This window comes from Pagrus major, chromosome 9 (assembly GCF_040436345.1).
Source record: "Pagrus major chromosome 9, Pma_NU_1.0".
NCBI classification, from domain to species: Eukaryota; Metazoa; Chordata; class Actinopteri; order Spariformes; family Sparidae; genus Pagrus; species Pagrus major.
In genome coordinates this window covers 31,536,812-31,559,984 of record NC_133223.1, presented here as the reverse complement: position 1 = coordinate 31,559,984, position 23,173 = coordinate 31,536,812, and the positions used below count along the sequence as shown (strand labels likewise).

The window sequence follows — 23,173 nt, the reverse complement described above, 5'->3', positions numbered from 1 at the left end:
GATTAGGAGCAGGTCATCTGACAGTCGGCTCAGGTTAATGTTTATACAGAGCGGCTAAGCACACCTCAGCGCTTAGATGCATGTGCTCGTAAATGGATGAACAACTGGACAGCACCGCTGCCAGGACCCCCGGTGGAACAAGGTTCAACCTGCGAGGGGAGGACAATTGGGAAGACACACGAGCTTCGATTGACTTCGATTGACATATTTAGATTCCACCTTTTTTTGCACAATTTAATCAAAATGATAATATAATTTACACTTAAATAGTTTTTCTTTTAAAGGGGCACTGTTTCGTTTGGAGAAAAAAATCAAACTCATCATTTTAATATTTACAATATTAATGAGGTAATAATACAAACTCAGAAATGTTTTTTCCATAAGTGAATAAACAAGCTGTTCTGACACTGTTTATATGTGGCAGACCCTGCCACCTTTCTAGCTTCAAACAAAGTAAAACAGTATAAATTGTGTTGTCCTCTAAGGTCAGTTTGTCTATTCAGTCATAAAAACAAAGAGAGTTTGTTTATTTAGTTTGTTTAGGCAGAAAAAAAATAATCAGTCGATGAAGATCTTTCTCTTCTGATGAGGAACATTTCCTCCACAAAACTACAGACTGCTCCTTTAATAATATTAAATAGTCTTCAGGTTCGATCTAAATAAAGTCGCACTTTATCAAGTTTTTTGTCGAGTTGCTGTTGCAGAGCTGTGGTGTTGAATAATGGGCAGACACTTTTTTTTTGTCTTTGTCATAATATTATGATGTCACAGTGCATTTAACCTCTGACCTTTCTGATAAAAGATGTCATAACTTGACCATTTTCTCCTGTTAGACAGTTGTATGTCAGATTTTATTGTAATTATTCTATGAATTCTTGAGTTATCGCCAAAAATGTGTTTTGTGAGGTCTTGAAGACGTTTCTCTTTTCCTGATTTCTGAAGCATAAATGAAACCAATATTAGGCTATAAACTAACTACACATGACTTCTAAGCATCTTACTACACAATTATTAAACGTCAGAGCTTTATTATTCAAATGTGGGTTATATAATGATGTATTTTACGTCGTAGGCCTGCGGTTCCTGATGGTACCTGACCATCTGTCCGTTGATCCTTCCCCTGCTTGTGACCCGATGACACCTGTACAAATGTCCACCATGACTCCAGGATGAACTGATTAGAAGTTGGTGGTCAGAGGTCGGAGGTCAAGGTAACCGTGACCTCACAAAACACATTTTCACATACATTTTCGGCCATAACTCTTAAATGTATACAATAAAATTTGCCATATAAATGTCTGATAGGATAAAATGATGAAGACATTTTGGATCCAAAAGTTCAGAGGTTAAAAACACTAATATTCTGAAATATATTCAAGTTATTGTGTTGATTGTTTGTGGTGGTAATGGTCGTCACAATCATCTGTTGCCCTTTTTAACCCTTTAACGATATTGAAAGAAGCTATAACATTAAAATCTTTCATACTGCATCATTTTTCATACCAGTGCTGCAGTGGACATTCATGTAACTACTTCATAATAACCTGGAAAAACAATGACTTTCTGATTGAATCATTTATGCTCGTCAGCAAACTGTAAACAAAAAAAGAAGACGCCAAACTCAGTTCTTATTCCGTTTATTTCTAGAGCAAACAATTTCTTTACATTGTTGCGGATCTATCACGGGTGGAAGTTAACAAAAAAGAAACCCTTCTGTACAGTTTATCATGAGAGAACAAAATAAAATAAAATAAAATATATAAATACAGGCTTGAATATTACATGACCGATCGAGACAAAAGAAAGACAGTGTACTGTAGAACATGCATAGTGAACAGTTTGCAAGGAATACCATCTTCGTTTGTTTGTTTGTTTCTAGGACCAGTAACGTGATAACAGATGCGAGCGACCGGCAGTTTGATTGGTAGAAGGCCCGATTAAAAACCAAACGAGGCTGATCAATGGTGTGGAGAAAAGTAAGGTAGAGTGCAGACAGGCATATTACAGAGTGTACAGGGCTGCATGTCGCTGAAATCAGTCTCAGTACCAATACTTAAAAAGCTAATTATAACACATGTAAAGTCTGTACATTCATTTACTTAAATAACCACAATTGGCCCGTTTTCAGTGGATTCCATAAAGAAAAAAACCACTCAAATAAAAACCCCAAACTGTCCCTCCAAGGACAATAAATCATGAATACTTATATTATTATGTTTATTATAACTATGATTAATTTGCTAGTAGACAGCAAATTAGATAATTTAAAGGCAAAATGAGTCTGGTCCTTCTTACAGTCGATTAACTGTGAACCAAATCGTATCAAATAATAAAAAAATCAACCCCATGGACAACGTTTTAAAGCTTCTTGATACCTCAAACTTAACACTGAAATAAAATAAAAAACAGCCGTGATCAGAGGTGCGAGTCCTCAACACCCTGCCTGGATACTTCTACCAGCTCACATATACCAAACGCATTGGTTTTGGCTCCGTTTTGTACCTTTTTCTTAATGACTAACGTGACTACCTCCCTCTACTGAAACATTAAATCAGAGATGAGTAATCTGATGATGTTACAAGTGCACTTTAACAGCCAAAAAAAACCCCCCGGGGCCCTTCATGACAGCACTTAGTTGACATGTGCTGCAGGTTACATGCAAGCTAATTTTTGCTAACGTGCAAAAAAGTTAGATAGTAAACCTGTTCACCTCTTTTTTTTTTTTTCCCATTGACATGTAAAACTTTGCGAAGCAGTGGTCAAAAAGTGTATGTACAAAATACCTTGACTTGTGGGTTTTGCGGTTATTGCAGAAAGCTGTGGTTACGTGAGGAGGAAACTGAACGACTAATACTGTTTTCATCGCAGGTTAAGAACGCCGTCGCGGTTCTGTTTTCCTGCAGATTCACATTTTTTTATTTTTTGAGAGTTGCAGTGCTGTACATCCCATTCATTCACTCTCTGCAGTCCCAGTCGACAAACGTGTGTGAGTGTGTGTAAAGTGAATAAGGCCTGGTAACGTCTTTTTTTCGACTGTCTCGCATCGCCGGATCACTCTCCAAACTCCGAGCAGGGAGGCGGGGGGGGGGGGGGGAACATCTGCAGTATTTACAAAAAAGGGGGCTTCTTTCTCTTCACACAGAGTCACTCGACTGAGCAGCAGCCTCAGACATTTACAGGTTAAGATGCAACAAGCTGGCAACCGACAGGCGGCCGTTTGCGAAAGCACGTCGAACAAGAAGCACTTTTTCCGAACGTTTAGGGTGAAAATACAGGCGGCGTTTTCGTAGGCTCGACTTCTGTCTGCTGATTGTGAGTTTTAAGACAAATTCAGACAATTTTGTGTGCAGTTTAACAGCGATTTCATCTCCCGTACCTTTACGAATAAAGATCTGCACCGAATTTGAAGGATTGTCAATTCTGTAGCTGTAAAAAGTTCGCTTTTTGAAAAGGGGGATTCAATTGATGGAGCCAGTCTTAATTAGAAATCAGCATAAAAAAAGGCTACACTTGATGGCTTCTATGAGCCAGGATCAAAATCAATAAAGTTAAAACGTTAACTTAAAATGCTCATACAGTACTTTCTTTTTTTTCTGTCACATTGTTCTTTAACATTTCTTTTTTTTTTTATTTTGGTTTTTATGCTCCCCAAACCAGAATTCATCCCAAAACCTGTTAGTTCACGACCATCACTGGGCCAGCCAAATGACATTTCATCCCAAAACTGTAGTCGATTTGACGTTAATTTCTCTGGCACGATAACATTTCTTCCACTCTGGTGATGAAACATTTCACGGCATCACGTATGAACTCCTTAATTCTACCAAATCTGAAGGAGAAACTTTCTGTGTGGAGGTCGTGGGAACCGAGGAGGAAGAGAACGAAAGTGCATTTCTTACATCCAAAAACTCCCAAATGTGTTGACTCGCCTCCCCACCCGTCTACAACCAATCCACAGTTACATTCAAAAGTTTCTAGAGCAGAGGCGGGGAGGAGGAACTGAATGACCAATAGGTTTGCTGTGAGGTTCTCCCTCGAAACAGGAAGAAAAGCGGAGTGGAGCTCGAAGTTGTGATGAGAAGGAGGGGAAGCTCAGAGACAGGGGGAGTCTGAAGGAAGTGAGGCTTTGACTTGGAAAACCTCCGCCGGCGTCCGTCCGCAGGGTTTCCGACTGAACCCTCCCTCCATTAACTGTGAGAGGAGACGTCAGAGGAACTGCTGCTATTGCTGTTGGTCGTCTGGGCTCGCTTGATGTACAGGTTCAGTAACTTCATCTGCAGCCAAACAAGGACAAAAGATATTAATGTTTTCACTCAGCACAGTGTAACTATCTCTGTTCAGTGGCAGTAATCTGACAGTCCTGTCGGGTCTAAAAACAGTGAGATTCTTTAAGAAATTTAGATTTTTTGATCATCAAGCAAAAAATTCACTTGGTCATATTCACCAGTGTTTCTCAACATTTCGGCACTTTAGACGAACAGTGTTTAGTGTCACTATGAGTCTCTCAGTCAAAACAATGAGGACAAATCAACATTAATATTGTGACGTAGTGTGGGAGTTGTTCGTCGGTTGCTCAGACAGCCTAATTTACTTCAAAAATGCAGATGAAAATGTCAGATGTTAATTCAAATTGTACTCAGTAATCAATTATGAATTAAAAATAACTAAGTAAATTAAATAATGGAGTACTGGTAAAATTACAGACTTGAGAAAAATATTCATAAAAGTTCAAATACCCACCAAAAATGACTTTATTACAGTAATATGAACAGCTGTGATTAGTTACTTCCCCCTGTAAATCACCTCCAGTGATGTTGCATTATGGGTAATGTAGTCCCCATTTTTTGAAAGGGGAATAAAGCAGTTGATATCTCTGGTTCTGCTGTGATCATTTGTTTTTAAACTGTCCATAACAAGTTCAACAGTGTTACAGGAGTGGACTGCGTTCTCAAACCTAGAGCCTACATTACCCACAAGTCCTGTAAACACACTTTAATATGTAAAATTGGTGGAGTTACCCTTTAAGACAAAGGTTTATTCCTATCAATTCAGAACAAACAGGACAGCAGTCGTAAAGTCGTAAGCAACTGTAAACTGCTACAAAATGAGTGAAAATGGATTAAAGCTATTTATTGTTGGGAAAACTGGGATGTACGTCATAACGAATGAAGAAGGAAGCCTTGAACGCTGCTTTCTATAGCACTTTCTTTACAGAACGTCATCGTGGATGGGTTTAAAATGAGGAAGGACTGAAAGTGACTGTATTCAGTCATACAAGAGCTTTTTGACTTCTCTATATGCTGAGGAAATGTGCTTCCTTATGTCAACAGGCTGGAAAACACTTGACCATCTCTCTGAAAGTAGAGGAGATGTCACTGTGATGTCCGACCAGTCAGGAACATACATACATTTTATCAGATGTTATCATAAGTGGTTGGCGGAGGGTCCCTCCACTCAGGCGAACCTGACCCTCAGACATCAACCCTTATATAACCCAAGGACACATGTGGAGAAAGTAGGGCAAATATGACCCCGAGCTTTATAATTGGACAACCGGTTGAAACCTGCTTAGAAATAACAACATGGGAATATGATAAGGCTGTGCGTCTGTCGGAGAAGTGTGTGTCTGTGTGTGTGTGTGTGTGTGTGTGTGTGTGTGTGTGTGTGAATGCAAAGACTCGACACCGTCCGTACCTTGCTGCCCGTGAGCTGTGCCAGGTGGGGTTTGAGATCCTCGCCAATCACAGAGTAGATAGCCACGAGACAGAACACGCTGGCCTTGCGAACGCTGCTCTCTGTGTTGTCATAGCCCTGCGGGGAGACGAGGCAGCATCAGGCACCGCGCGCACACAAACGTGCACGCACGTACACACACACGAGGGGTCAGCAGGAACGTGGGAGGAGTCGCAGACAGTGCAGAGTACACGCAAACATTTCCAGGGACAAATAAGGCAAATAATTCCCCAGTGTCCAAATATGAACATTGTCCAAATATGCCTCTTTGGAGCCGACGGGGAGGTTTCTGCTCTTTCTGTTGCCTCAGACTTCTGCTTTCTAAGTTATTTAACACATAAAAATAAGGACAAGAATTTAACAACAGAAGTGTTTGTTCAAATTAATTAAAAGTGTTTTAGCTTGCAGGTTTTTAAAGATTTAAGTCTGTGAGTCCAGTCAAAAAAAAAAAAGTTTTCTGAGCAACTTTTAGAGCCAAATAAATATAAATTATCCTGAAAATGTGTAAATCTGAATTAAAAGCTTTTAACGTTTACGCCTCAGACCTGCAGGAGTCCGGGGATGATGTCGGGCAGCAGCCCAAGTAAGGAATCCTTGGCGATGCGTTCAATGACTTTGGTTTGCATCTTGATGGCAGCCAGGTTGATGGGGTAGTCGGCCGTCTGCACGATAGGGCACAGCACCTTGATGCACTGCTCAGGGTGGATGGAGCCGGCCAGGGTGGACGCCGCCTCCTCGGCTGCACGCACCACCTAAAATCACACGGACACATTAAGATCTATAATGTAATGTGGAAAATGAGGGAAATTCTGTATTTGTGCCATTTAAGAACCGGTTCAGAGGTCCCAACTTGGGCATCTTCTGTCACAGATGTTTTCCTTGTGCAAACATAAATAGACTTTAATATCTAAAAGCAATTTCTCTGCAGGAAAATGACTAAAAAAGAGAATATGTAATATTTTATACACCCATTTATATAGACAGAAAACCAATTTCCCCACCAAAAAAAAAGATTTACTTTTTAGATCAAACGCTCCTTATTCGAACAGCCTAAAGGTCTTTTTTTTTTTGTCTCAGCTCACCTTTTTTTTTTTAAGTTAAGGCTCATCTACTGAAATCCCTTTGAAGAACAGTTTTCTGCTCTGAATGCTGCATTATTAAACCATTAGTTTCATTTGTTATCTGCCTTTGAACGCTGATTCTTGGTCCCAACATGTGGATTAATATTGATCTGGAAGCTTCATCAAAGGGCTTATTCTGAATTTGTTATCAACATCTGATCTTTGTGTACCCTCTCTGTGTACCAGCTGCACATCTGACTGTTCTGGCAGGAGGATTTCTCTCAGAGTAACCCTGAGTGTGTTTCTGAGTCGAGGTCAAAGGTAGAAGTTATTGTGTTCAGCTATGATTATTGTTCTCATGGTGATAACCAGATCGTCTCGATGATGAGGCAATTATGGAGCCGACAGTTGTTGACCCTTTGAACTCTGCGCTCTTTTATAACTTTGGCAAACCATATGTTATTATATTATTTATTATACGTGTCGTTTCATGCCAACTCAACCAGAATTCAGAACCTTTTTACAAGGAAGGGATTTGGGATGCGGTCTATTCGAGGACGTTTCATGACTGGACACAGTGTAATTCATTGTGTACCTCCTTGTGAGAGTCTTTGTGAGCCTCCAGGGTCTTCATGATGGTGAGCTCAGCGTAGTTTTTGAAGCGGGCCGGCTGGTTCCTCAGAATTTCTTTCAGCACGCGCAGGGCCAGAGCCCGGATGGTGTGCTGGGGGAGGCAGAGATACGGGCGATCAGTTAAAAGTAGAAATATCCTGCAGTTTCAAAGGCTCATCTTCACGGTTTATCTACACTACGTGTTTACAGTCACTCAACAGATTATCAGCAGACAGATTCATTGTATGCTAATTAGCCTCTTGGAGTCATTAGATAACGTACGTCTTTATCACCCAGCGTCTCCAGCAGCAGGAGGAGGATGGTTTTAAAGTGTTCGTCCCACACAGCCATGTTGTCTTCTCGTGTGATCTTCAGCAGCTCCACCAGGGCGCCCTTACGCTCCTCAGAGCGCTCGTTGTGATTGGACAGTTCCTTAAGCAGGTCGGCAACCATGTCTGAGTGGTCCTGACCGACTGGTCACCGAGAGAGGACGAGAGGGAAACGTTACACATCAAAAACACAGCGGCTGACATCTTACTGTGGCTTTAAAAGGATCCAAACTTAGTGTCATTTTTAGTGGAATTGTATTTTTACTTTTACTTGATTACAACTTTACAGTGATGTGAGGAAATTTAACTTGTATGTCAGATTGTAAAACCACTCCAAATTATCTAAAAAAGCATCACTTTTAAGGAGATAAAGTGACACCACATACCCAAATGGATGTTTTATAAGGCACAGTTAAAGGAACAGTTAACCAAAAAATTAAAATTTAGTCACATGTCGGTTGAAGTTTCGTAGTCCACAAAACATTTCTGGACAAAACAATCTAAAAATTAAAAAGAAAAACGTCTCCTGATGCCTTATTCAAGTCTCCAGAAGCCCCTAGATCCCAAATTGATTTGAAAAGATGTTATTTAATTCTTTTTATAAGCTCAAATCTTCACTGTAGCTGCTAAAGTCTGAAGCGGGTGCACGAGTTTGACTGCATGTCGACGGTGTAAATTTTGGATCTCGGGGCTTCAGGAGACTTAGATGACACAGGGCGAGCTGTGTCCAGCTACTTCAGCTGTAATGCTGTTTTGCTGTGAAGCTCCAGAAACGTTTTGTCAACTACAAAACTTCACCTGACTTTCCATCAGCATGGAGGTGAGGAGACTGAATTTTAATTTTTTGGGTGAAGTATTCCTTTAACAGCTCGGTACACAATGATGTCTTTAAGTCTAAGTCATGGCACTACAGGGCTTAGATGGTTAATTTTTCATTAATAAGGGCTAAAAACTCGACTATAAAAGAATAGCTTGCGTCTACACTGGACTTATGGGTGTGCACCTTCTAATATGTGATGTTATTTATCTATTTTTCTAATATTTGTCCGTGTCAGGCTGGACAAAATGTACTTTACTGTGCTGTAGATGTTAGTGTGATGGAGCTTATAATATTTAGTGTGTTTTGGAGCTGCAGGTGTCTAGATATTAAACTGTTAAGCTAGATCACTAAAGCTGTATTAGACGTACGAATAAACACCCAAATATGAGGTTTATTAAAGAAAATACCACACAGAGCATCAGTCAAAGTATCAACCTGCCGGCTGGGTCAGCACTGAAAGCAGGATCGGTCGGAGTTAGTGAACACAGGTGCTGGGTGGGAGTTAAGTTAGAGGATCATGAAGAAATGGGGATGGATTTGAGAGAGCTGAGTGAATAATGCAAACAAAGAGTGAGTGGAGTGAAGGTGCAGTCAGTAAATCAGTCAGTCGGTGAGTCGGTCAGTCAGCCAGGCGGGGGAGGCACCTTTACTAGGACCAAAGAGCTTGGGGAGCGTCATCTTGTTTTCACCACTTTCCTGACGTCGGCCTGGAGAGGAGGGAGGTGAAGGAGGGATGGAGGTGGAGGTGGGGAGGTGAGGGACAGAGGGGAGGGTGCAGAGCAGAGGATGTGATGACGACAACAACAACCGACACACACACTGAATCTGCAGACTCGCACACCACACGTTTGTGGTGAACATACTGCAGATCTTTGTTCTGCGTGTTGTGTAAACACGTCAGCCTGTTTAAATACAACGTTTCACCAACTAACCGAGTGAAAAGGAAAATAAACTGTCACACATCTGTGGCTGATTTCTTCTTTTAACATCAGCAAACAGCAGCAGCCTGTCAGAGTCTCTTCCTTCATGTTGTCACATTACACGGTGGGAGGATGGTGGATGACAGATTGGCAGAATGATAACAGAGAGGTCGAGACTGCTGGTTTGCTTAAAACACATTTGAATCTACGGACAGATATCCAGCAGATGGCTGTGTATCGAATCAATTAACTTGCTTTTTATTGTCACGATTAATGGATTCATTGTTAAGTCATTGTAAATGTGAAAGAAATGCTCGTAACCGTTTCTTCAAATTGCTTCTTTTGTCCAACCAACAGTCCAAAACCCAAAGAAACACTCACATTTAAGAATCGATTATCAAACTAGTTGGCTATTAATTTTCTTTGGATCGCCTTGAATCATTGCAGCCTTAATGCGATATTTAATTTTAAAGCCTTAATTGGCTGATACCAATTACGTGCCCACGACAAGTAAGGTTTGAACAAAACTCAAACTGCACGTCCAATAGTCTGAAAGATAAAACACTTTAAATCAAACATGATATTAAAACTACTTTGTTCCAGAGTTTCTAAAACTCTACAAGTCACTTAAAGACACAAAACCACCGTCCACTGATAAATTAACTCACAGTCGCGGAACTGCTCCACGTCGTCGTCGAAGACGGCCTCCTTCAGGGCGCTCTTGTCATACGTGCAGATGGTTTCTCCGTAGCCATAAGGAGCGAACTCTCGGCCTCGCGGTCCAGAGAACGAGCGAGGCGACGGCGTGTTGAGTAGTGACGTCTTGTTGTCTAAGGCGGTGCGACCTCCTTCCACCATGTCTAAACCCAGACGGGCGTCAGAGCCGGGAGAGGACGCTACGCCTTCTCTTCCTGCCTGATGGACAGAAGGGAGGAGGGAGAATAAGAGAGAGGATTAATGAACATTTATAGTGAGTTTTATTTCATTTATGTTTCTGTTTAGTATGAAAAAAGGTGTAAAAATCTTCTCTTTCTTGACATTTTATAAGTTTATGTTGTTTACTCGTTACCCTATATAGCACTCGCCGCTTTAACGTCGCCCAGCTGAAACAACGGTGCTTTCGGACTATCACCTCTTGCCAGTAACCAAGTAGTTTAACAAGATAGGTGAGCGTGCTAACTTCAGCAGACATCTCTGCAACACAGCACCTAGACGTCATAGCACGCGACTGTTGTTTCTTCACACTCTGAAACCGTTCTGACTTACTGCATCGTCCCTCTTGCCCTCCTGTCTGATCGGCTCATTCAGGTCCTCCTGGCTCCGGTAGCTAAAGCTCTGGATGGCCTCGGTGACGCCACGCAGCGAGCTGTAGATCTCCTCTGAGTTCATGTTCTCTGTGTCGTACTCCATCATGCTACCAGACGCACAAACACGGAGAAGATACACAAGCATGAATTTGTCTCGCCAAGAGCTCAGGCGTTGCTTTTTCACAAACAGATTAGTTTTTTAGAAAGGCAGAAATCAGCTGTGAGTGCATTTTATTGTCTGTTTGGATTTGGACACAACAAAACATTAGCCACACTTTAGCAACGTGAGGTGATTTTTCAGTCTGATTAGAGATTAGAGACAGAAGAAAACTGAAAGATTTGCTCAGCTGGGTTTTAAACAAAAGAAGATGTGTAATAGGACAAGGATCGGGGTCTGGCTGCCTCGAGGGAATAATCTCCTTTGTGTCTCGGCCCGCCTCATTACCTGGGTGAATATGCTCTGCGCAGGACCCTGAGGGAGGGGGCAGCAGGGGTGGAGTGGGGCGGAGGAGGAGGAGGAGGGGCAGGGGGGTGCTTTGACAGTCCGTCGACACCCCAACCCCATAACCGACTGTTGCCACAGCGCAGCCGGGAGGGAAGGATGCACAGACAAGGAGGGAGAAGGGCGGGGCGAGGAGGATGGAAATCAACAACGAGAGGAGACCACGAAGATGAGGCGAGAGAAGGGAAGAGGAAGAGGAAAACAACACGAGTGCAGAAAGAGAAAAAGACAAAAAAGAAACCAGTCTGAGCTTTGAGGTTAAGGGAAAGTGTTAATTTAGAGGAATGCATTGGAAAGAAGCAGAATCCCACAAAGTCAGCGTCACGTAAAATGAACATTTTCCACATCGTGAGACGTTTTCCTCACGTCTCCAAGTGAACTTCAGGGTCAAATAAGGATATTACAACCAGAAAGCTCCAGTATCTGTGTTTATGGGTTTCTGCTTGCACAGAAAAGGACTGTACACTGCCTCAAGTGAATGAGCTGCTCAGATTTATACTGTATTTAAAGGAGCAGTCCACCCAAAAGGGAAATTTCAGTCGTATTCTACTCACAAACATAACGATGGAAAGTCAGGTGAAGTTTCATAGTGAGTAAATAATGACTGAATTTTTGTTTTTGGGGAAACTGTAATTATTATTAGTCACTGTCCACATTACTTTGGCACAGAAGCAGTAAAAAGGCCAAAAAAGTGCAACATCCCTCCCTCTGTCATTTCAAAGACACAGCCTGATAACATCAAAGCGCCGGCTTATCAAACGTTTTACGGCACCAATTATGTCCGAGGCAGTAAATACTTTATCAGGAGGTGTTTTGTAAGTCGTATTTGAAGAAAGATCTCTCCGAGCAGCTCACTCGGTATCATTCTCCCCACTAACAAGCCTGTTCGTTAGTTCACATCATAGCAGCAGCAGTATCAACATGGTTAAACCACAGCCAAGCATTTGGACAGAACAGGAAATGTGTAGTAGAAGATAGTTTGATAACAGATTGGTGATTAGCTACCTTGGAGACAGTCCTCCGTGGGAACAGTTAGTTGGAGAGGTGAGAGGGCTGGTTCTGCTGGGGGTGTGGCGCTGTGGCGTCCGACCGATGGTGTTGCTCGGTGACCCCTGGAAGGCAAGAAAACGATGTGGTGACCCTGCTGTGTGATGGAGTTCAACTAAATCTGGTTTTTGTATGAATGACAAATACAACTAATCCCCCCTTTCGACCAAAGCAAACTAAGTGCTGGTTCTGGGCTGGTTCCGAGTTGGTTCAGCCTGCGAACCTTTGAAGAACCAGTTTGCTTTCTCACGGGCATGAAAGCCACGTTAGAGTCACAGTCACTGTATACGTCTCCAGTTTCCCAGCATCGCTAGGAACAACTATGGCGGACTACTACCGTTTTTCTGTTACATCCGCCGGCCTGGTTCTACTCAGTTTGACTCGTCACGGCCGGGTTTTGCATTTCCACCACAACTGGGCCACCCGCTTGAAGGTGCGTCTTAAACCAATGACGCTTGTCTCGTTCGCAGGACTATCGAAGAATCACGACTAACAAAGTGTCGCTGCTTATTCAGATACCACTGATCTCATTTCCTATAACTTCTTCACAATAAAAGTCTCCAATTATTTAGTAATTTAAAAGCTTTTATTATGAAGAAGCATTACAGTCATAAGAGAATTTAGTTGGTCACGATGATCCCAGAACCATTTCTTTGGATGTCGAAACGCAAAGAACCGGTTCCAGAGAAGGCGCCGGCTCCGAACCAGCACCTGAACCGCCCTGGTCTGAAAGGAGAAATGTCTCCTTTGACTTACGACGCTGCTGCTGCTGGTGTTGCTGGAGTTCTTCAGGTGGTTGTGCAGCAGTTTGGTGGCTCCATCCTGGAAGGTTTTGGGCAGAGCTCCCAGCAGCATGGTGAACTCGGGGGTGTTGAGCTCAAACAGAGAGATCAGCACCACCTGGGCCGCCTGGAGGTACGAGTGGCAGGTTAGGATGGAGGACACGACGGCTTAGAAAGAGTAGAAGGTTCCCCTGGTTTCAGAAGTACTTTGACCAAGAGCCTTTTAATCAGAATGATTTTAACATATAAAAACAGATGGTACAGGTTGTAGAGGATCCAATCCAGAACTTTAATAAAAGGTCAAAGCAATTCTGAAACAACAGAAACCCACATTTCACCTCCACAGTGCACTTCTTGGTAGAATAACGATGCATTAAGCCTGTAGAAAGAAACTGTTAAAAGGTGAGTGTTCAAAGCTGCATTCAGTGGAAAAACTAATGAAGTTCACAACTCTTCAAGGACACTGCTGCTGTATCAGTGTTGCAACATGCAAGTGAGTAAAGTACTACTGCAGAGTAGAGGTTGATATAATGTCACCGAGGTGATGATTTGGTTTATCAGAGGGAATTAAACTGGACTAAAGAAACAGACTAGACCCAAAATTGCTCTGAAATGTTTTAATCTATGAGACATTTTTGTGATATAAGCTACATTAACTCGTTAACCTTCAGCTGTTTTTCTTTTAATCTTAATTAATTTTCACTGCATGGCACAAAATAAGTGTTGTCACTCAGTTTCCTTTTGGTGTGTATATATATTTTGAGATTGCCAACAGAGTTTCCTATCATGCTCTTGTCGCAATGCGAGTCAGTGAGCCACGTTCAGGTCTGTATTTGTTTACATTTAGGTGAATCTGCACCGTGGATAGTCGTCTTCTTTAGCTACGAGCAGATCTTCATTCATGTCAGCAAGAATATACTGACAACTATCATCTTGATTTACTTTTATACATAGAAAAAGTTAATTTAATGATTATGAAGCAAACTTTGAGGTTAAAAACATCTGTTTTATGTCATTCCTAGGTGGATTTATAGATGTTTTTTCTTAACAGGCTGAAAATCATGAAAATCTCCAATGTTTGTCAGGTCCAGGACCCGTTAGTTGAAAGACAGATGAAGCAGAGACGCCCTACGACAGTATAAGATTCTGTTGCATATTAAACTGGGCCTACAATAATATTTAGGCAGCTGTGGCACGGTTAATGTCAGGCTCATTAGCCTCACCCTCTGCAGGTTCCTGAAGTGGAGGGTATGTCAGGGTCTCCGGCTCGATAATGTCCGTACACTCTGGACAATAATACAGATAAGTTTCAATAATACATAGTTAGCGGACTAGTTCGTAGTTGTGGTGCCTTACAGCGATTTAGCGTACGGTTGGGTCAGCTTGGTCACATGAAAAATGTAAAAAAGACCTTCGATACAAGCTGATATTATTACATTTTAGCCGTTTAGTCGTCTCTGAGGGTCATTATTTTGTGTTATTTTGTCTATTATTCAAGTAACTTGGTGTTTACTTGATGTTCTTGTAGCCTTAATGTTGCCTACGAACACTTCGCTAATGAAATACTTCCAACAAATTTCACATAACACTGATAATCAGTTGTTAAATCAGCCAAGTATTGATTAAAGAAATTGCTTAAATACTTTTACTCTGCACTATACATACAGTCATAACACTATTTTACAGGTCTGAGCTAAACTACTTATTCAGTCTCTCTTCTCTACGATAATAAATGTTAACAGCATGCAGGTATGCAGGTGGATGAGAGGTTGTTAAGGTGAGTCAGACAAACAAAATGTGTTAGGCACACAGTAGTAACACAACAGCATTCCTATCAATGTTGAGCATTAAAACTGACTTAGAAGTCCATTCAAACAAAGCAACAAGCTGTCATTTGTAAAAATAAATACAAAGATTGAACCGAAGTCTTTTCTGGTTGCACAACAAGCTTCATCTAACTGGTGAGTCGTCGACTTGCAAGGCACAGACTGATTTTTAGGTTGTTACAGCAAAACAGCGTAAAATGGTAGAGGTGAGTGAGAGATGCCACGCTTGAGTTTTCTCTGTCTCGAAGGTGTTGGTTAGGCACCGGGCAGGCGGGGCATTGCGTGCTCATCGTGTCGTGTTGTGATTGGCTGTCGGAGCGGGCTCTACCTGCTTACACCTTTCTTCCTGGTTGCCCTCAGCGGACAGTAAGGCCGCGGTGCTGGACCTGCCAGCTAGCTCCTCGCTCACCCAGTTATGAAGGGTCTGGGGCACAGTGGCAAGGCAGAATGGGCGTTACATCACGACACAGGTCCTCCACCATTACACATGGAGGAACTTTCACAACAACCAGCACAAATCCTCCCAGATATCGGACATTTATAGTCATGAAACAAACTGAAGTGACAATTTCTTCAAATCTATCCTCTTGGATCTATCATCAGCGTGTCTGGAGGTCAGGCCCTGATTTGAAAACTGAGTGATTTTGAAGAACAGCAGTGGAAAAACAAACAGAAGTGGACACAGAGGCAGAACATGTGACGTTCATCAGACGGGGGGGAGGGGGGGATAATGGACCGTTGACCCAAGGCCATCCGCACACGGAGAGTGCCTGTTATCAAAGTTTACAACTGCTGCTGAACAAACACGGACGGCTGAAGAATTCAGATGAGAAAAAAGTGTTGAGGAATACAAGATGCCGCCGTCTGTCGACTGTGTCCTCTGATTAACTGTCCAGTAAAAATGTCTATATATAAAAATATATATTCAAAAATCTACTGATAACCTGCATCTGATTTCTCACTACTGTTTGTAACTTCATGTTAAATAAGTGTCCAAGCTGTTAGCTTTGCAATGAGCTTGATCGCAAAATTGTTATGTAATTATAATAGTTTAGTATAGAAATAAATTCCTTTGCAGATTATATGTAACTACTGAGGTCCAGTCCACACGCACGCAGGTATTTTTGGAAACATTTTAGCACCGTTTCACCTGAACGTGCATATCTTGTGGACATTCATGTACACTTGAGCATACATGTGCTTTGGTAAACAGGAAGCAGACTGTTTACTCTGGTTGGTTACTTAGTTACAGAAACTACTATGAACAAGGCAGAGAAACATCACCGCTCTTCACAGAGTCTTCTTGGATAACAAAACACTGTAAGAAGCTGTTTTTGTCCCTCTTTTCCATCATTGCGTTACAATGTCCGCTTAACAATAAAACATTACTCTACAAATTCAAATACTCAATACAAATCATGTTCAGACGTCCCTAGTTTCTGCCCGTCCAAACGTAAAACACTAAAGTTTGAGTTTTTGAATAGCTTCACACCCTGGAAGGAGTTTTCCAAAATGTCAAAACACAAAGAAAAAGCTTCGTTTTGAAACAGAAAAGTAATCAGAAAGTGTGATTGTTACATTACTTTGATGAAGTAATTAAAACATCTACATTACTTACTATATTTTAACTGAGTAACGAGTAATCTCTCACCTATTACAGTACAAAAGGTAACCTTCCCAACACTACCAATCAGGGCCTACCTTCCTGACATCAGAGCTTTTGGGTTCAGTGGTCCAGGTGATGATGCGAGACACGGCCAGGCGCGTCTCGCTGGAGTTTACAAAGTCCGTCGGGTCCATCTGTCGAGCCAGATGCTCGATGTACTTCAAAATAGCCACCTTCACCTAAAGAGAGAAACAATCGTCAGCTACACGTTCTTACGATGCGTCATCACACCGACCAATCAAAATCATCCTGCCAATAACAAAAATCACTCTCTTGTTTTACTTTACCTTGAGATTGGGCGTCTGAGTCTGATCGACGATGAACCTCATCAGGATGTTGAACTGTTGGTCGAATGGGAACGACTCCCTGAAACACAAAGAAATGACACTTTTCAACCTTTTCACTGATGTTACACTGCTAAACTGGAGGAAGCTTAGATAGATAAGGCTGATCACTAGCTGAGAGTCTTAGGAAGTAATGTGTCTTTCAAACAGAGACTGCAAATTTGTGTTGTCCGAATAATCAGAATAATTAGCTCATCCGGCCTAATCCAAATCTCAAGAAGCCCCAAGATCCCAAACTGATTTGAAAAGATGTTATCCACACCCTTTTTTTTAAATGAAACCTTCATGTAGCTGCTAAGCTAAAAGTGTTAGGGTGCCCCCTGTATGAAGTGTGTAAATACAGTTTTTTAAAATCAATTTGGGATCTCAGGGCTGCCAGAGACTTGAGTGACGTCTGATGAGCTGTACGGAGCCATTTTATGTTATTTTCGGTTGTTTACATACATTTTAAAACAAGTCTCCAGCTACTTCAGTTATTTAGGAGAATGCTGCAGCGCTGTTTAACTGTGAAGCTCCAGAAATGTTTTGTGGACTACGAAACTTTGGTTGAATTGTTCATTAAATTAAACACATAGATTAATGGTAAACTGATGTCCAATAGAGTCTAATCTTTGCTGTCTTCGCCCTGTGACCTGGACAGCCGTGCCTGGATCACTCGTTCACACCTTGTGATATCCAGGGCCTTCTGGACTTTGGCCTGGACGGAGCCCAGCAGATCTGCCCCCATCTTCTTCAGCAGCTGAGTGAGCAGGACGAAGAGCCAGTCCTGCAGGTCCTCCCTGTGTACCGTGATGAAGTCCACAAGAGTCTCCAGGAACATGCTGAACACCTGCACAGTTCAGACCATTATTACAAAACACTGCTTCATTTATCTTCAGTAAGATTAAACAGTCAGATTTATGTTAATGCCTTTAGTAATAAATAAAAAACACACTTACTCTCTGTTGTTAAATCCACAGCAAGGCAGACCATGCAACAAGAGACGCTATTAGTTTCAAGTCAACGTCATCATTTACTGTTTTATTTCATATATCATGCTTTTAAATTCAAGTCATCATTAGCTGTGGTGCTTCAGTTAATACAGGTCATCTTTACCTTGCTGTGTGGATCTGCAAACATCCTTGTGAAGATCTCACAGAGTCTCTTCAGCTCCACTCGGCTGCAGCGAAAGAAAGAAACAGGAAGTGAGTAAATAGCATGAACAGCAGTGACCAAGGGATGCTGGATGTTTTGCTTTCATGAAGAGCAACAGCAAATATAGAAAAGAAAAAATAAGACAAGTCTCTTAAAACAAACAACTAACTGGTTTCCTTTAAAAAAAAAAATCTACATTTTTATCATACTGTATACAATGTACTACTAATACCACACTGCTGTGTAGTTTGGGGGAGTTTAAATAATGTTTCAAGACAACACAAGATTTTCCAGGACGTTCTGCTTTTTCTCCCATTTTTATGTTTTCCAGGTTTCTCCAGGACGTGTGGGAACCCTGTAATATACAGGAGCAGCTCTGCAATGTTTAAGTTACGGGTTTTGGTGAGCGTTCAACGAGACGACGTCACTAACGACACTCTTGGCTGTGTCGTCTTTACAATGACGTATTTTCACAGTCTGATGTTTTATTAGTTTGAGGACAAACTTGACTGGGAAGTTATCTTTTAAGTAGACAAACATCATATGTGTGATTCAGGACACAATTCAAACAGGATCAAAACATAATTTATCTGTCTTCATTCACTAACATACATATTTTTTCCCAAATAAGGTCCCATGAGGGAAACTGGAAGGGGCGTCTCTTTGGCAACACAGAGGACCACAGCTCTCATTTCCACTCGTTCTCACCTCAGTATTCTTTGGCTCTTGAGGAGATTCTGCAGGCCCAGCAGACCCTCCTTCCTCTCTGACCAGTTGGAGCTGGCACAGTGGTTCAGGATCTCCGCCACGTCCTCCGTCTGCCGCAGGTAATGGGGGATGCCTCCGTTCCTCGAGCCGTACGAGCGCTCTGAGCAGGCGCTGGACGCGTCGCTGTTGGCGTCGTCGTCGGAGTACATCCCCGGGGATTCGTACCTCCGCCTCAGTGGCTTCCTCTGCGGGAGGAGGATGAAGGAGATGTAAGACTAAATGTTTCACAAGCTCCGCAGGAAAAAAATGACTAAACTCAGCCATGAGGGAAGAATCTTTGACACAAGGTCGAGGCCGGTTGCATCAGGCAGCCATGCAGATTTCTCAACTAACGTGTATTCAAATATCATTCGGTTACTTGTCATTTTTAGGGCATATTTCAGTTCTTCAGTACAGATTAAACACACTTTCTTTGGTTTTAAATAAACATGAAAAGCCAGTCGAGCAGTGCAACGTGTAAGCAAAGGTGTTGACTACGAATGCAATGCACTTCAAACACTAGAGCCAATTAAATCTCATGATGAACATGTGAATAATGAGGTTCAACACATTAATATCACAATATGAAAAAAAGCTTTGCTGGGGGACCAGAGATGCACACAACTGGGATGCGATGGACGTAAACATTCACGGTTAAATTAATCAAAACATAAATAAATACATTAATAAAATAAAATAAAATGCGTGGGGGTGGAGGGGCGTCATGAGCCAATATAATGAGGCAAAGCTGCATTATAGCTCTCTAAACTTGATTAGTGCGTGATGGCGTGGAGATACGAAACAGTAAAAGGACCAACTACCTTATTCCTGGAGTCTCCTAATAGCTGAAATGGTCACAAAACAACCAAGAGGGAAAGGGGAGAGAGGGAAGGTTTAAAGTGGGAACAAAGAACAAGAACAGTCCGTCTGCAAGAGGACAAAACCAGATATTTCACATTTTAACTGATGTGTTGAGATACTCTCAATAAAAGGTCGGAATAAAGGTGAACATCTTGATTCAAGATGTTATAATCGAGGAAGTAAGACTGTCATCCTACACAAGCTGACTATGTTGCTGAAGAACAGCTTCTTGTTTTTCCATGTTTGAAAATCAAAAAGGGAAAACCAGGTTTCGATCAGCAAATACTGAGTTCAACCGGCCGGCAGGAAGGATTCATCGAGGTGTTTTAGCAAAGTCAAGAACTCTCACAGCGTTCACCAAATTACATTTAAGACATTTAGAGCTCTTTTAATAACGGTGTTTCCCACATATAGTCTATAGTCGGCCAAGTATATTAGCCAAAAGTTGCCATCTGCATCTTCTACCCTCAGGTTTACGTCGCAGTGCCCTGCAGAGGTGCACAGTGGGAGATGTTCTCTGGTATTATATCCTTTCCTGTAAACACACTGATTGTGATGCAACCCTGTCTTTCCTGCAGGCAATCGTTCTGCACCGACTTACCAGAGCATCAGCAACTGCTGCCTCCACCTCTGTGCCGGTGTTAAGGACCCTCATGGCGTTGACCGACGCAGAGATTCTTGCTTGGTGAATCAAACCGTATCGGTCTAGACAGGAAGCGGGAAAAGAAACAAGGTAAAAGAAGACGGTGAGTGAAGAATAGAGATAAACTAAAAGTAGCCACAGTAACTCACCTGATTGGACAGAAGCAAAGGAGGCTTCTTTTACTGTTTCTTTTGGACACATTTGAATATAAAAGTAAAATACTGAAAGTGAATGAGCCGAAAAGATCTCAAGAGGGGAATAGTCTCAAGTCTCCAACCACCAAAAGCAAAATGAAAAGATGATACAGGAGGAAAACCCAAATAAATGATGATGACCAAGCTCGTAAAAACGTAAAAGCACAGGCATAAATTGAAGCCATTTCCTTCAGAGATGATGGATATAAAACAGATGCACCAAGAATACAAAATAAAAATAAAACAACGGAGGCACAATTCACAAAATTCTACGGATGACAAGTGGAAAATAAGTAAAAGTTGTCTGTAGATCACAATTCCACGAAATTGAAAACTCAAAGTGATGACATCCAGATGACAAAATGTTTCCCTGTACATGCTAAACAAAAACAACTTGTCCTTCTTACCTTTCCTGTTTGTTAAAACACTGAATAAAAAGCTCAAAAATACTCTAAAGTCATGGAAAAGATGGATTCTGCCTGCAGTCACATCACTAAACACAACTACTGACGCATGCTGGTTCAGTTCTGCCTCTAACAGGGTGGGAATTTGTCGGAGGGGGGCGGCGGGGTGAACCGAGAGGGACCGGGAGGTCGGGGCATGCAGGTCACCTGACTGGCTGTGGGGGTCGGCTGTGGAGAGAGCGCTGGTTGAACGGGAGTGACGTCGGGAGGCTGCAGGGGACAGTAGAGGTGGGCCACATCCGGACCAGGGGGTTAGTGACAGACAGGACAGCTGGTAAGACTCAGGAGCCATTTTCACACTGCGGCACCGACCCAGATATCACTCATTTCATTTTGCGTGGACTGATTTTTACACAAACGTTTGACTTGCAGGAATAGGTGTGTTTCTGATATATCAAACATCACTGCATGTTGATAATAGAGCCCGACCGATATCCAGTTTTTTGGGGCTGAGACCGAAATCAGGGAGTAAAAAATGTTGACATGTCAGCTGATATTCACACATGTTTTGCAGCGATCACTCACGTGTGGTTATCAAACACTTCGGAAACAGTTTTCTGCACTGTGTTCTTTAAAATTAAATGTTTTAAATCGGCTGATATTGATTTCTCTGTGAGCCAATATCAGATGATAATATCAGTGAACCGATTTATTGGTCGGGCTCTACTTTATTAATCTCTTTTGACTGATTTAAGTGATTATGATGTAGCTTTACTTTGACTTTATAGAGATTCTAGTTTTGCAGCATGAAAAAGGTCACATCTAGATGAATTACATTTGGATATACAGGTACAGTACATCATACGGTCCCAATACCCCCCAAAATTGGGACTCTTTTTTTAAAAAATACAACAAAAGAATGAAAAAATCAAACAGCTGGCTGCTTCTGTCGCTGCTACGTCGTCCTCTTGTGTCATCCACAATCTAATAATGGCACTTATACTTCAAATCATGAAATCTATACACAGATTAATTCAGAAAAAAAAATCAAACCGTCCAAAATAAATGAACTACATTTGAAGATATACTTTATCATTTATACCATCTTTAAAAAAAGCACAATAAAAAAATGAAAAACAAACTCCAGACGAGGAAAAGTTGTATCAGAGTCAGTGCATGCACAGAGAGAGAGACAGGCAGATGCAGCATCACGGCCATAAGACAACACCAACAACAGGAGGGAGGCTCGTGTTAGCATCTGGTAAAGACCATCCGTTCAGGACACTCACTGGGAGAGGAGGTCCAGACGGCTTTTAGCTCAGCGGTACTCACCGAGAGGAGTGAAGCCCCGAGCGGGGCTGGTGTCGCGGCTGCTCTCGCGACTGGTGTCGCGACTGCAACCCTGACTCATGCTGGGACGGGGAATGCGGCTCCGGGCTAGCGTGCGGTAGGGAAGAGCAGCAGGAAGAAGAGCTTTACCACACAGGCTGGCTGTCAGGACAACAAGTTAGGTGGGAATGTCAGTGAGCATTCATGGGAGCAACGTGGGTCAGAAATGAGGCAGAGAAGAGGAGTAGAGGTTATGAGAGCGTTGGATGAAACAAACATCAAACTGGTGAATTTGCTATTCTTAAATCTTTTCTTGTATGAGATCAAAGATGATGTAAGGTTTAATTTTCATTCAGGACGCAAAATGTGCTCAGTAAATTTCACATCTTGATCATTTTTGTGAACAAACGCCCAAACAAATTTTTTGGCAATCCCGTAAGTACTTGTTCAGATCTTGGTCTGGACAAAAATGACTGACTGACAAACCATAACGACTGCCATCATCATCCAGGAGCCCTGTTTAAACTAGGGCCAAAATATAAAGGGAAAAAAGATGATAAGACGATGAAGAAGAAATGAAAGAGAAGAGGAGAAAGATTCAAAACAGAAAGAAGCAGCAGCAAAACAATGAGTGAGTGAGTCGGTCAAACAGCAAACTGCTAGTAAAGGTTAGACTGGAGCAACTCAAGCTTCTGTTAACGTGTGAAACCCGTAAAATACTAAAAAAAAAAAACAGGATTTAAGGGACATTTAGATACTTAGATATTAAGAAAGTCGCACAAACAAACCTGTGAACTGAACAAAACTGCAATTAACAGAAGTATTCAACATGTCTTCTCTTCAATGACACAGTAAAAGATACAAAAAGCAGCCAGTCCATTAAAGAAAACCATCAAACTCTGACAACAGAGG

General features: G+C 41.9%; 1 protein-coding gene across 1 annotated transcript in view; it reads right to left on the bottom strand.

Annotated features, from left to right (window-relative positions):
* Positions 1-1,621: 1,621 nt before the first annotated feature.
* The window catches only part of clasp1a (cytoplasmic linker associated protein 1a), an 89,401-nt gene continuing 67,849 nt past the window's right edge, over positions 1,622-23,173 (bottom strand). Inside the window, exons 23-42 of the mRNA XM_073473114.1 lie at positions 22,265-22,369; positions 21,140-21,202; positions 20,293-20,396; positions 19,652-19,675; positions 18,792-19,036; positions 18,045-18,108; positions 17,888-17,890; positions 17,615-17,778; positions 16,893-16,971; positions 16,641-16,784; positions 13,088-13,240; positions 12,290-12,396; positions 10,742-10,889; positions 10,144-10,390; positions 9,200-9,262; positions 7,689-7,879; positions 7,390-7,518; positions 6,279-6,485; positions 5,695-5,811; positions 1,622-4,274 (exon numbers count right to left, since the gene is read on the bottom strand). Of these exons, the coding sequence (XP_073329215.1) occupies positions 4,188-4,274; positions 5,695-5,811; positions 6,279-6,485; positions 7,390-7,518; positions 7,689-7,879; positions 9,200-9,262; positions 10,144-10,390; positions 10,742-10,889; positions 12,290-12,396; positions 13,088-13,240; positions 16,641-16,784; positions 16,893-16,971; positions 17,615-17,778; positions 17,888-17,890; positions 18,045-18,108; positions 18,792-19,036; positions 19,652-19,675; positions 20,293-20,396; positions 21,140-21,202; positions 22,265-22,369 (2,444 nt within the window). The 3' untranslated portion in view covers positions 1,622-4,187. The remainder of the gene's footprint in view (positions 4,275-5,694; positions 5,812-6,278; positions 6,486-7,389; positions 7,519-7,688; positions 7,880-9,199; positions 9,263-10,143; positions 10,391-10,741; positions 10,890-12,289; positions 12,397-13,087; positions 13,241-16,640; positions 16,785-16,892; positions 16,972-17,614; positions 17,779-17,887; positions 17,891-18,044; positions 18,109-18,791; positions 19,037-19,651; positions 19,676-20,292; positions 20,397-21,139; positions 21,203-22,264; positions 22,370-23,173) is intronic.